Genomic DNA, 12,751 nt, shown 5'->3' on the forward strand with positions numbered 1-12,751 from the left:
GCAGAACAAAAGGTTCATTGTGTTGCCTCTTCTAAGGCAGAGGAGGAGACACCGGCTTGCTGGTGGCACTTCACATTCCAGGTTCCTCTCCGGCTTCCTTTCCTGACCAAGGCAGGCCCTGAAGAATAGAGATGAGAATTCTGGGAGTGGAGAGGAAATGTCACGGCCACCAGCCAGTTGGGGATGTCTCCAACAGCACCCAAGACTCGCCCAAGCAGGGTTGTTCTTGCCCCCCTTTAAGAGAGAGGAGAGACTCCCGACCATCAATGGGGGACCCTAACCCACCCAACACTGATTTGTAACAGCTGGCCTTGGCACTGGACTTTTGGGTGGGGAGGTTAAGGGAGAAAAACAGTTAGTCTGATGTGAATGATTTTTGGACCAGGGGGAGCTGGAGGTTTCTTTGCTTCTTAGGGGGTCAGAGTGTTAGTGTATTTTTTGTGTGTTGTCAGGGTTGTTTGCTCCTGTTTATATGGCTGGTCCCCCCCCAATAGAATGTTATGTGAAATATCAATATATTATATGACTCCCCCCTTCTCCACATGGCGTTATGTATTGTACAATGTCTCTTTGCCATAAGTCACTTGGAGACCTTCGGGTGACAAGAGACTAAGAAGTTTAATCAACAACAACAACAACAACAAAAATTAGATGGATCAATGGTCTGAGTGGGTATAAAACCGCTTACAATCATAGAATCACAGAACTGTAGCATTGTAAAGGGACCCCCAAAGGTCCTCTAGTCCAACCCCCTGCAACGCAGGAACTTCCTCTGTTTCCCTTTTCTGCCTGGCAGCCTTTCCATCAAACGCCGCTCTTCTTTCTCTACAGATAATCTCCACATTTCCCATGGCTGGCAGCAGCAACTGGACACAAGTGACGGAGTTTGTTCTTCTGGGGTTCTCTGGGATCACGCATGGCCAGACTTACCTCTTCCTGGTTTTCTTGGCAATCTACTTGGTCACTCTGTTGGGGAACCTCACCATAGTTGGCCTGATCCAGGTGGATTCACGCCTCCACAGCCCCATGTACTTTTTCCTCAGCCATTTATCCTGCTTGGACCTCTGCTACTCAACCGTCACCGTCCCCAAGATCCTGACCAAGTTTCTGCGACAGAGGCACACCATTTCCTACAACCAGTGCATGGCCCAGATGTTCTTCCTGATGTCCTTTGCTGGGTCCGAGGGTGCCCTGCTGGCCGTCATGGCGTACGACCGCTATGCCGCCATTTGCCAACCTCTGCATTACGGCAGCCTGATGAGCAGCCAGGTGCGAATCCCGCTGGCCATCGCTTCTTGGATCTGGGGCTTCCTGAACTCGACCATCCACACCACTCTGGCCACCCACCTGTCCTTCTGTGGGGCCAACAAGATCAACCACATCTTCTGCGATGTCCCGCCTCTCCTAAAGATTGCCTGCAGCGACATCTACGTCAACGAGATCACCCTCCATTTGGCCTCCATCTTCATGGGCCTGAGTCCCTTCTTGCTCATCCTCCTCTCGTACGTCTACATCCTCTCCGCCATCTTGCAGATCCGCTCGAATACTGGCAGGCACAAGGCCTTCTCCACGTGCGCTGCTCACATGATCGTTGTCACCATCTACTTTGGCATGGCCAACGTGAACTACAACCGCCCCAGCGCAGGCTACTCCTTGGAGGTTGACACCCTGGTCTCCACACTTTATTGCATCATCACCCCGATGCTGAACCCCCTCATCTACAGCCTCCGAAACACGGAGGTGAAAGAAGCCCTGAAGAAGGTTCTGGGGGGGCAGAAGTGAGCTCTAGAAGGCATTTGACCCTATTTTTCTATGTATGTGCTGTATCAAGGTAATCCACCAAGACCACGGAGAAACCCATTTCCTGTAGACTCCATTTCGGTCAATTTTTTTTAAAATAAAAATTTATTGGATTTTCCAAATGAAACCAATTACAAATACACACATCCCATACAAAACAACACAATACACCAACACACAAAAACAAAACAATTACTTTAAAATCTTTCACCTCTTCCAAATCTTACTTGGGACCTCCTCTCGCCCTCCCTTGTGCGTTCATTTCGAATCTTCTTCAGTAACTTTGTAACATTGTAAAATCTAAATCCTTATAACTAATCTTAATCTTACAGTTATAATCAACAAATCTTATATCATGAAACTTATTCTTATCAAATAATACATCGCATTTCAAATCTTAACTTCTTATATCCTTTTTTCTCTTAAATCAGTAAAACTGTTACTCTTATTACTTCTAATTCTAACTTCAAAAATATTCAACTCATTTCCCAAAAACCTAAATATTTCTTCCATTCTCCAAATCCATTTGCCCTCTGACGTCGGAGTACCATGGTTAGCCTTCCTATTCAAACTCATAAATCCCTCTAACCCACCCCCCTCCTCACCATCTTCCCCCCTCCCATTTCAATCCCCCACCAGGCTTCCCCCCAACATTTTCCCAGTCCAGATTTTCCTTCTCCCACAACAATGCAGCTCCCTTCTTCTTCCAGAATGTCACCTTTTCCTTGATACATGCAAACCAAAACATTGTCACAAAGTAACTTTGCTCCACTCTTCAAATCAAATTGTATCTCCCAGAGTTGTTGTTCAGACATTTCTGAGCTGCCACCCCAGAAAGCCGTTATATAGTCTCGGTTGCCAGTTTCGGACCTCTCACGTCCAGGAAACTTTTCTTCTTGTTCATTTCGGTCAAATTTATAAACACGTTTTTGTTATTTCCCCAGAGGACCCCCCAAATATGTTATGAAAACCTATGTTTCTGTACAAACACCACAACTAATCAGCAAAGCATGTTCCTCTTAAGTGATGTGTAAGTTAGGATAAATCTCAGGAACTGGTCTTTGGTTTTCTGGAGAATTTGTAAAGGAAATGAAGTTTCACCATTCTCCCGCAAATATATAATACTAACATTAGCAGAACCATTAGAGACCATTCCCAAAGCGCTGGAAAAAATAAAATCATTTGGAGAGGTCTCAGGGTTCAAACATTCCTGGATGAAATACAATTGCATCTGGTCTATTTTGGGGGGGAATCTTGCAATGTGTTTAAGTTTCTGCTTGGCTAACTATACACTGGACTCGACTCTGGATCAATATTGAGTAGAATTTTCCATGACACATCCAACATTTTATATTCCCTTTCCGCATCAAAAAGTGGGGTAGAAATATCTCAAGCCACTTAGCAATGCCTCCTCTGGGACCCCAATTGCTCCATTCCTCTGGGCTTCCAGAAACTTCTCCCCTGGGGGGAGTGGCTTTCTTCCCCCAACCCTCCTTGTGGTAACTTGCGTGTTGCAGTTGCAAGGAGAGCATCCCTTGGGTCCCTCCTGGGCATAACTCCTCTCTCCCTGCCCAGGCTCTGCTAGTTGGAGGCAATGCAGAGGGAGCCTCCAGGCTCATCCGTGGCTCATCTGGGAAGCTGGGATCTGCCTTCAAGAGCCCCGAGGCCAGGCCCTCTCTTGCCCCTCGGATGCCAGCGTGCTCTGGCCCCATGAAGCTGGAGCAGACAGGTGCAGGGAAAGGCAGGTACAGAAGAAGCCAGAGGTTGAAGGGGAAGGAGGACCTGGAGCTGAGCATCCTGACAGGGGCAGGAGCCAACGCACAGCCTCACTGGGCTCCCAGTGGTGGGGCCTCCAGGTTAGTAGCTATACAGGACACAAAGAGGACTTGGGATAGGGAAGCAATTCAGTCTGGTCTGCATTTGAATGCCAATCTGCCCCATTCACACTTCCAGGAATGATACGAGAACAGGAACTCTGCTAGACGCTGAAATTTGCACTTCTCTGAATTTTGCAGGAAAAGGCGGGTTATAAATGCAATAAATTCTATTTCAGCTTGGTATGGCACAGCCTCCAAGATGGATAAGAAAAGGCTCCAATGAGGGGTAAGAATTGCAGAATGGGTAATTGGTGCTAGCTTGCCTTCAGTAGAGACACTCTATGCTACCCGAGTTAGGAAGAGAGCAGAAGGAATTGTCACAGATCCTTTGCATCCTGGTCATCACCTGTTTGACTTTCTTCCATCTGGACGTTGCTACAGGACTTTATACACAAAAACGGCCAGGCACAGGAACAGTTTTTTCCCTTGTACCATTCAATTGTTAAATTCGTAGTTGTGTAGCGGAAGGGGAGGCCAGTTATGGGTGGGGTTTCTTTGCTGTGTTGTTGTATTGTGAGTGGAACAGTGTTTGGATAAGGTATGTTTACATTGCAATGTAGCCGAAGCAAAATTCCAAGTATGTTGGAAAATGTACTTGGCCAATAAATGATTCCTATTCCCATTCTTATTCCTAAATATTAAATCCATTTATGGGACACTATATATGGTGCTGGCACAGCAAGAGATTTCTCCCCCCCCACTCCAAATCTTATCCAATCCACACCTTTCAACGTACAAAGGAGTTTATAATTCTGTGCTTCACATCCCAATCCCTGAACAGTGAGATATTTTGGAGTGCTCACTTACGGTTGACTTTCCTTGGAATGGGAGGTTACTGGAGAGAGAAACTACCATGGAGCTACCGTCTCCATACCATAACATAGTAGCTGTGGAACATATCAGACTATATGAAGCTGCCTTATACTGACTCAGACCTGGTCTCTGGTCTCTGAAACATTTGCTTTATCTGCAAATATAGAAGCAGAATAGAAGTGGAGGCGAACAAGCCCTAGTTCAGCAGGCAGCACATCTCCAGAGATCATCTTGCTGCCCCCACCTGATTTCCAGCCTATTCCAACTAAAAGTGTCACAGTATCATGGAAGGGTCCTACAAAGGTTATCTAGTCCAACCTCCGGCAATCCTACAATCTCAGCTAAAGAATCTCTGACAGAGGGCCGTCCAACCTCTGCTTAAGAGCATGCTGGATCAGGCCAGTGGCCCCTCTTGTCCAGCATCCTGTTATTCTTCACCACACTGAGAGTCAGTGTGGTGTAGTGGTTAAGAGCGGTAGACTCATAATCTGGTGAACTGGGTTCGCTTCCCCGCTCCTCCACATGCAGCTGCTGGGTGACCTTGGGCTAGTCACACAGAGTGTTTGTTGTGGTGGGGGAAGGGAAAGGAGAATGTTAGCCGCTTTGAGACTCTTTCGGGGAGTGATAAAGCGGGATATCAAATACAAACTCTTCTTCTTAAAAACCTCCAAGGACCAACGTCAATTGCCCACCTTATCATTAAGCTCTTAATCTCATAATATTGAATTTGTTAAATGGTCAAGGCTCTGGAACTATGGAATCAAATTTACAGCATGCACATCACTCAGAGAGAATCTGTACAAAATGATGTACCGTTGGCACCTCACTCCGATTAAATTGTCGAAATTATACAAAACAGGAAGTAGAAGGTGCTGGAAATGTGAGGTGAAAGACGGGGAGTATTTTCATTTGTGGTGGTCATGTGACCTAGTAAAGCTGTATTGGCAAAATATATACAATGAACTTAAAAAAAAACTCAAATACACTTTCAAAAAAACACCGGAGGCATTCCTCCTAGGAATGGTAGGGGTAGAGATAAAGAAATGCGATCAAAAGTTTTTTTTATATGCGACCACAGGGGCGAGACTCTTGGTAGCGCAGGTCTGGAAACAAAAAACAGTACCAACTGTGCAGCAATGGCAACAGAAAATTACAGAATACATGGAAATCGCGAAGATTACAATGAGAGTCAGACAGCAGGGAGAAGAAACATTTAGAAAAGAATGGGGGAAATTTACGGAATATTTGGACAAGGTGTGTAAGACGTAAATGGACGACATGTAGCACTTGGCGTGTAGCTATATTATATAAGAGAATATTTAAGAAATAAGGAAGATATTAAATATGGAAACGAGAGTGTAAGAGCAAAATGTAATCCGAGAAGGGAAAATGTTAATAGAGGTAAAAGGAGTTGAAGTGTAAAACATAGATATATGATTTAGAGAAGACATAAGAAGAAAGAAGGGAAGGGATCAAAATTGTAAGTGCAAAAGATAAGAGTTTCGGGTAATATAAGGGTTTTTTTGTCTCTATAAGTTCTATGTTGTATTTTCTTTTGTTAAAATTAAAGGAAAAACCAATAAAAATCATTTACAAAAATAAATAAATAAATAAATAAAAACCTCCAAGGAAGGAGAGCCCCACACCTTCTGAGAGTCCCTTCCACTATTGAACAGCTCCTACTGTCAAAAAATTATTCCCGATGTTTAATTGTAATCTCCTTCCTTGTACAGTAAACCCAGAGCTTATGTGGGGGTTACAGTCTGGGAATTTCTCCCGAAGCCAAAATCGCATATAGTCAAAACACATATAGTCCAGTAGCTAGTGGGATTGCCAAAGTCATTTTGTTCCCTGGGAACCTCCCCCCCTTCCTTTCCACATAATTTTTGGTCATGTGCATAAAGCTGAATGCGCACAAGTTAAGTGCCCATAAATTGTGGGCTTACTGTAATTTGGATCCTCCCCTCTGGAGCAGCAGAAAACAAGCTTGCTCCATATTCCATGTTCAGATATTTGGAGAAGGCTCTCAGACCCCCCTGTCAGTCCTCTGTTCTCCAGGACACAGACACCCAGCTAGTCTAACCACGACATCCCATTGACTTCCACCCATCCTCAAAGCAGAACAAAAGGTTCATTGTGTTGCCTCTTCCAAGGCAGAGGAGGAGAGTAAGAAGTTTAACCAAGAACAAAAACACCAAATTAGATGGATCAGTGGTCTGAGTGGGTATAAGACCGCATACTATCATAGAATCACGGAACTGTAGCATTGTAAAGGGACCCCCAAAGGTCCTCTAGTCCAACCCCCTGCAATGCCGGAACATCTATCTCCCTTTGCTGTCTGTCAGCATTCCCCTCAAACGCCGCTTTTCTTTCTCTACAGATAATCTTCACATTTCCCATGGCTGAGAGCAGCAACTGGACACAAGTGACGGAGTTTGTTCTTCTGGGTTTCTCCGGCATCACGCAGGGCCAGACCTACCTCTTCCTGGTGTTCTTGGTGATCTACTTGGTCACCCTGTTGGGGAACCTCACCATAGTCGGCCTGATCCTGCTGGATCCCAGCCTCCACAGCCCCATGTACTTCTTCCTCAGCCATTTGTCTTGCATGGACGTTTGCTCCTCATCTGTCACAGTCCCCAATATTTTGGCCAACCTCCTCCTCCACCGCCACACCATCTCCTACCACCCGTGCCTGGCCCAAATGTTCTTCCTGATGGCTTTCTCGGGTTCTGAGTGCTGGTTGTTGGCCGCCATGGCATACGATCGCTATGCTGCCATTTGCAAGCCTTTGCATTACCCACACCTCATGAGCATGCATGTGTGTGTGCAACTAGCCACCATCGTCTGGATCGTGGGCTTCATAGACTCCGTGGTCCACACAGCCTTGGCCTCCAATTTACACTTCTGCGGGGCCTTCCAGATCCACCACATCTTTTGCGACCTCCCGCCGCTGCTGAAAATCGCCTGTGGGAACAAGCGCGTCAACGAAATAACTGTTCACGTAGCCACCATCTTTATGGGCCTGAGCCCGTTCCTGGTAGTCGTCATCTCCTACGTCTACATCTTGGCTTCCATCTTGCGGATCCGCTCCAACACCGGGCGGCACAAAGCCTTCTCCACTTGCACCTCCCACATGATAGTGGTCGTCCTCTACTTCGGAAATGGGTTGGTGAACTACAACCGCCCCAGCGCAGGCTACTCCTTGGAGGTTGACACCCTGATCTCCACACTTTATTGCATCATCACCCCTATGCTGAACCCCCTCATCTACAGCCTCCGAAACAAGGAGGTGAAGGGAGCCCTGAGGAATGTTCTGGAAAGCCAGAGGAAGTTCTGCACTTCCTCTCGGAAGCAGTGAGAGCGAAGGTGAGAGGGAGGGAAGGAGATGGCACCAGCCATCTTCCCTGAAAAGCCCAGTGGCCCCAAAAACAGGGCATGAAAGGAGGTGCTGGATTCCCTCAGTCTGTGGTTCTCACCAGGCTACCGGCCTTCCAGACTCCTTGGTTAACTCCTAAGTGGAAGGAGACAAACAAGACTGGCAGCAGGGGAGGGAGAAGTGTGTGGGGAGAGAGATAGTACAAGAAAACTTGGGTTTTATTTGAAATTGTTCTAGACAAAGATATTCAACAGGTCTTTGGGGCCAGCTAATATAAACATGACAAACCTAGACAGCATCTTAAAAAGCAGAGACATCACCTTGCCGACAAAGATCCGTATAGTTAAAGCTATGGTTTTCCCAGTAGTAATGTATGGAAGTGAGAGCTGGACCATAAAGAAGGCCGATCGCCGAAGAATTGATGCTTTTGAATTATGGTGTTGGAGGAGACTCTTGAGAGTCCCATGGACTGCAAGAAGATCAAACCTATCCATTCTTAAAGAAATCAGCCCTGAGTGCTCACTAGAAGGACAGATCCTGAAGTTGAGGCTCCAGTACTTTGGCCACCTCATGAGAAGAGAAGACTCCCTGGAAAAGACCCTGATGTTGGAAAAGATGGAGGGCACAAGGAGAAGGGGACGACAGAGGATGAGATGGTTGGACAGTGTTCTCGAAGCTACTAACATGAGTTTGGCCAAACTGCGAGAGGCAGTGAAGGATAGGCGTGCCTGGCGTGCTCTAGCCCAAAGGGTCATGAAGAGTCGGACACGACTGAACAACTGAACAACAACAACAACAATATAAACATATAAAGCCATTTTATTTCCCCAGAGAAACTTGGAAAAAACTCTACATTTTAAAATCTTAATTTATTTTCTGTTGCCGCTGACAGCTTTTGTTCTGGCTAAAGCTTCATATTTTGTTGCTCACAGCTGTGTTTCTTTTGAATGTAAGGGACCCAGAAAATGTTGTTGTTGGGTGGCATATAAATATTGTCAATAAAAAACAAATACACAAACAAAACCACCAGTGTTTGTGCATTGTGTTTGGATGCTGAGTTAATCAAATCTTGTACTCTGTTGCGGTGAGTTGGGTGGGTGGGAAGAGGTGGAATTGGTGGGTTCATGAGCATGTGTAAATCTGTAGGACCCTTCCCCAACTGCATGAAGAAGCTTGCCAGAATAAGAGTATCTTCAGTTGTTTCCAGAAAATACAAATAATGGGCACCTGCCCTATCTCAACGTGGATGCTGTAACAGCAGCAGGGCCTTCTTAGTAGTGGCGCCCACCCTGTGGAATGCTCTCCCATCAGATGTCAAGGAAATAGATGACTATCTGACTTTTAGAAGACACCTGAAGGTACCCCTGTTTAGGGAAGTTTATAATGTTTGATGTTTTATTGTGCTTTTAATATTCTGTTAGGAGCTGTGCACAATGGCTGGGGTAATAAATAATAATAATAATAATAATAATAATAATAATAATAATAATACTTATTATTATTATTACTACTACTACTACACAAAACAGGGGCAGTCACTCTGAAGGCCCTGCTCCAAACTGCCATGGACTAATCTTTGGATATTTCAGGGACTTCAAGGATAGCCTCTCCTGCAGAACATAGTGACCTACTGGGACTATAAGGTGGCCTCAGATAAAGTGTTCCATGTTGGTGGGAGTTTGCCCCCACAAGCAGCTTAGCTGCTGCAACCTACAGCCTCCAGAGCAGCCTTGAGAGTAGCCTCACACAGAATCACAGAACAATAGAGTTGGAAGGGACCCCAAGGGTCCTCTAGTCCAACCCCCTGCAATGCAGGAATCTCAGCGAAAGCATCCATGACAGATGGCCATCCAACTTCCGCTTAAAAGAAGGAAGGAGAGTCCACCACCTCCCAAGGGAGTCCATTCCACTGTTGAGCAGTTCTTCTCATCAGAAAGTTCTTCCTGGTGTTTAGTCAGGATCTCCCTTCTTGGAAGAAGAAGAAGAAGAAGAAGAAGAAGAAGAAGAAGAAGAAGAAGAAGAAGAAGAAGAAGAAGAAGAAGAAGAAGTTTGGATTTGATATCCCACTTTATCACTACCCAAAGGAGTCTCAAAGCGGCTCACATTCTCCTTTCCCTTCCTCCCCCACAAACACTCTGTGAGGTGAGCAGGGCTGAGAGACTTCAGAGAAGTGTGACTAGCCCAAGGTCACTCAGCAGCTGCATGTGGAAGAGCAGGGACGCGAACCTGGTTCACCAGATTACAAGTCCACCGCTCTTAACCACTACACCACACTGCCATGGGTTTTAGTCCTACCCTAGAGCGCAGGAGTAAACAAACTTGCTCCGTCTTCCATGTGAGAGCCCTTAATGCCTGGACCTCCTCCATGGAAGAAGACACTCTTCTTCTCTGATCCAGGCACAGCCTAGGACACTGTTCAGTCGTTCAGTCATGTCCAACTCTTTGTGACCCCATGGACCAGAGCACACCAGGCACGCCTATCCTTCACTGCCTCTCGCAGTTTGGCCAACCTCATGTTAGTAGCTTCGAGAACACTGTCCAACCATCTCATCCTCTGTCGTCCCCTTCTCCTTGTGCCCTCCATCTTTCCCAACATCAGGGTCTTTTCTAGGGAGTCTTCTCTTCTCATGAGGTGGCCAAAGTACTGGAGCCTCAACTTCAGGATCTGTCCTTCTAGTGAGCACCCAGGGCTGATTTCTTTGAGAATGGATAGGTTTGATCTTCTTGCAGTCCATGGGACTCTCAAGAGTCTCCTCCAGCACCATAATTCAAAAGCATCAATTCTTCGGCGATCAGCTTTCTTTATGGTCCAGCTCTCAGTACAGAGCTGGACCATAAAGAAAGCTGATCGCCGAAGAATTGATGCTTTTGAATTATGGTGCTGGAGGAGACTCTTGAGAGTCCCATGGACACTGGCAGCCTCCCAAAAGCTGTGCCCTTCCACATCTCCTGCGTTGGCTACTGCTTCCACATTCTTACTAGCCACGGCCACTAGAGTGCATGTCAGGGTCTCCCACCGAGGATGATCTCCTCCTCTTTGTCCTAACTGCCTACAACTTTGGTGGCTGGTAGGTAAGAGATAGGATTTTAATTTCCCCATAGCTCTTCCTTGCTTTCTCACCTGGCTTAACAACATCCACACAAGAGCTCCGATGGTGAAAATTGGTCTCAAAGGCAATTAAAATCTCGCCAGGAGGACACACTTTCCATAACATGATTTAATAGCTCTGAGCTTACTGCTGGCCTACTGCCCCCTCCCTACCAGCAATTAAGGGCGCCCCAATTAAAGGGCACCACCCATTGTGCTTGGCTCTATCATACCTGCAAAAAAGTCCTACCCCCCATGGGACATTTTGATTCACTGCAGCCTTCCTCTCTGTGGATTCTCGGTCAACACACAAAGTAACAATTCCTCCCCTACAAGGAAAGACAGCCACCCACCCACAAGACAGGCAGCAGAGAAGTTTGCTCACAACAAACATGGGCCCTGGTGTCACCATGAGATCTTCAAGGCCCTTTCTTGGTGTCACATTTGGAGAAGAGATTTTGCCTAAGCTGCCTCCTCACAACTGGTTGTATCCAGAACTCCTAGTGGTGGAAAATTAGGGCCTTAATGTATCTTCTTTGCAGGGTAAGCTGAAGTTCAATGTCTCCATTTCCCAAGGTAAGGAGGAGAAGGAATCCAGAGTTGGGCAGCCATCAGCAGCTAACTAGATAGCAAGTAACGGTGAGTTGCCTGGCTGTCATCTACCCACCTACCAAATGACCGGAGTCTTCTTTGATTGAGGGCAATGCAAATTTCAAATTTATTTATTACGGTCAACGACCAGAAAGCAATTTATAAAAAGTATGGTAGTGTAAGTTGTATTGTGCTACAAATAGAAACAGGAATACGGGCCAATTCACAGAATTGGTGCTTACAATTAAAACCAAATTTCAGCCTTTTAAAGTTTAAATTCATTAGTCTCTGCTGTCTATTATCGTTCCATCGGGGGTTAGAATTCGAACTCCATTGCTGACATCACTACTCGTCTCATTCTTGTCGCAATGTGACAGTACTTTGTTGAGGGCAATGCAAGGAATGCGTTACCATGAAATGAGAAGGGAGAGGGAAGTGGAAGAGGGACAAGAGATCATTGTCAGAGCAACTGCATTACAAGCAGGAGGTCCTTGGATCAATATTTGGGGCGTCTCCAATTTAAAGCATCTTGGGTACCAGGCAGGGGGAAAGACCTCCCCTCTGTGCCCATCCCTGAGAGCTGCTGCCAGTCAGAGTCGGTTGTGCAGCTTGGGCTGGACTTTGGAGCCACGGGGACTCCCAAGTGACCACCCAGAGAGTGGTAGTTGATGGGGGCACCAGCAAACAAGCTCTCCCGGTCCCTGCAGCATCCTTTCATCTTATTTCATAGAATCATAGAATCATAGAATCATAGAGTTGGAAGAGACCACCAGGGCCATCCAGTCCAACCCCCTGCCAAGCAGGAAACACCATCAAAGCATTCCTGACAGATGGCTGTCAAGCCTCCGCTTAAAGACCTCCAAAGAAGGAGACTCCACCACACTCCTTGGTAGCAAATGCCACTGCCGAACAGCTCTTACTGTCAGGAAGTTCTTCCTAATGTTTAGGTGGAATCTTCTTTCTTGTAGTTTGAATCCATTGCCCCGTGTCCGCTTCTCTGGAGCAGCAGAAAACAACCTTTCTCCCTCCTCTATATGACCTCCTTTTATATATTTGAACATGGCTATCATATCACCCCTTAACCTTCTCTTCCCTTTTTAGAACCTTCTCTTCTAAAAATTTGCTCTTTTTAAATTCATAGTTAGCAGCTAAGCAAATGCAAGTACACATTAACAAAACAAACACAATAGCTTTAAGCCTATGGTG

The 12,751-nt window shown here is 46.1% G+C and overlaps 2 protein-coding genes across 2 annotated transcripts; both read left to right on the top strand.

Annotated features, from left to right (window-relative positions):
* The first annotated feature begins 849 nt into the window (after positions 1 to 849).
* On the top strand, positions 850 to 6,874 carry LOC117054050 (olfactory receptor 1086-like). The gene is made up of 3 exons (XM_033162490.1): positions 850 to 1,778; positions 3,318 to 3,656; positions 6,871 to 6,874. Exons 1-3 carry the CDS (start codon positions 850 to 852, stop codon positions 6,872 to 6,874), a joined length of 1,272 nt encoding a protein of 423 aa, XP_033018381.1.
* A 14-nt stretch (positions 6,875 to 6,888) lies between these two features.
* Positions 6,889 to 7,848, top strand: LOC117054051 (olfactory receptor 5V1-like). The gene has a single exon (XM_033162491.1). The coding sequence runs from the start codon at positions 6,889 to 6,891 to the stop codon at positions 7,846 to 7,848; it is 960 nt and encodes a 319-aa protein (XP_033018382.1).
* The last annotated feature ends 4,903 nt before the right edge of the window (positions 7,849 to 12,751 follow it).

This window comes from Lacerta agilis, chromosome 10 (assembly GCF_009819535.1).
Source record: "Lacerta agilis isolate rLacAgi1 chromosome 10, rLacAgi1.pri, whole genome shotgun sequence".
NCBI lineage: Eukaryota > Metazoa > Chordata > Lepidosauria > Squamata > Lacertidae > Lacerta > Lacerta agilis.

Coding starts and splice junctions, on each gene's coding strand:
- LOC117054051 (XM_033162491.1), top strand. CDS start 6,889: ATGGCTGAGAGCAGCAACTGGACACAAGTGACGGAGTTTGTTCTTCTG.
- LOC117054050 (XM_033162490.1), top strand. CDS start 850: ATGGCTGGCAGCAGCAACTGGACACAAGTGACGGAGTTTGTTCTTCTG. Junction 1,779..3,317: donor AAGGTTCTGGGGGGGCAGAA/GTGAGCTCTAGA, acceptor TGCGTGTTGCAG/TTGCAAGGAGAGCATCCCTT.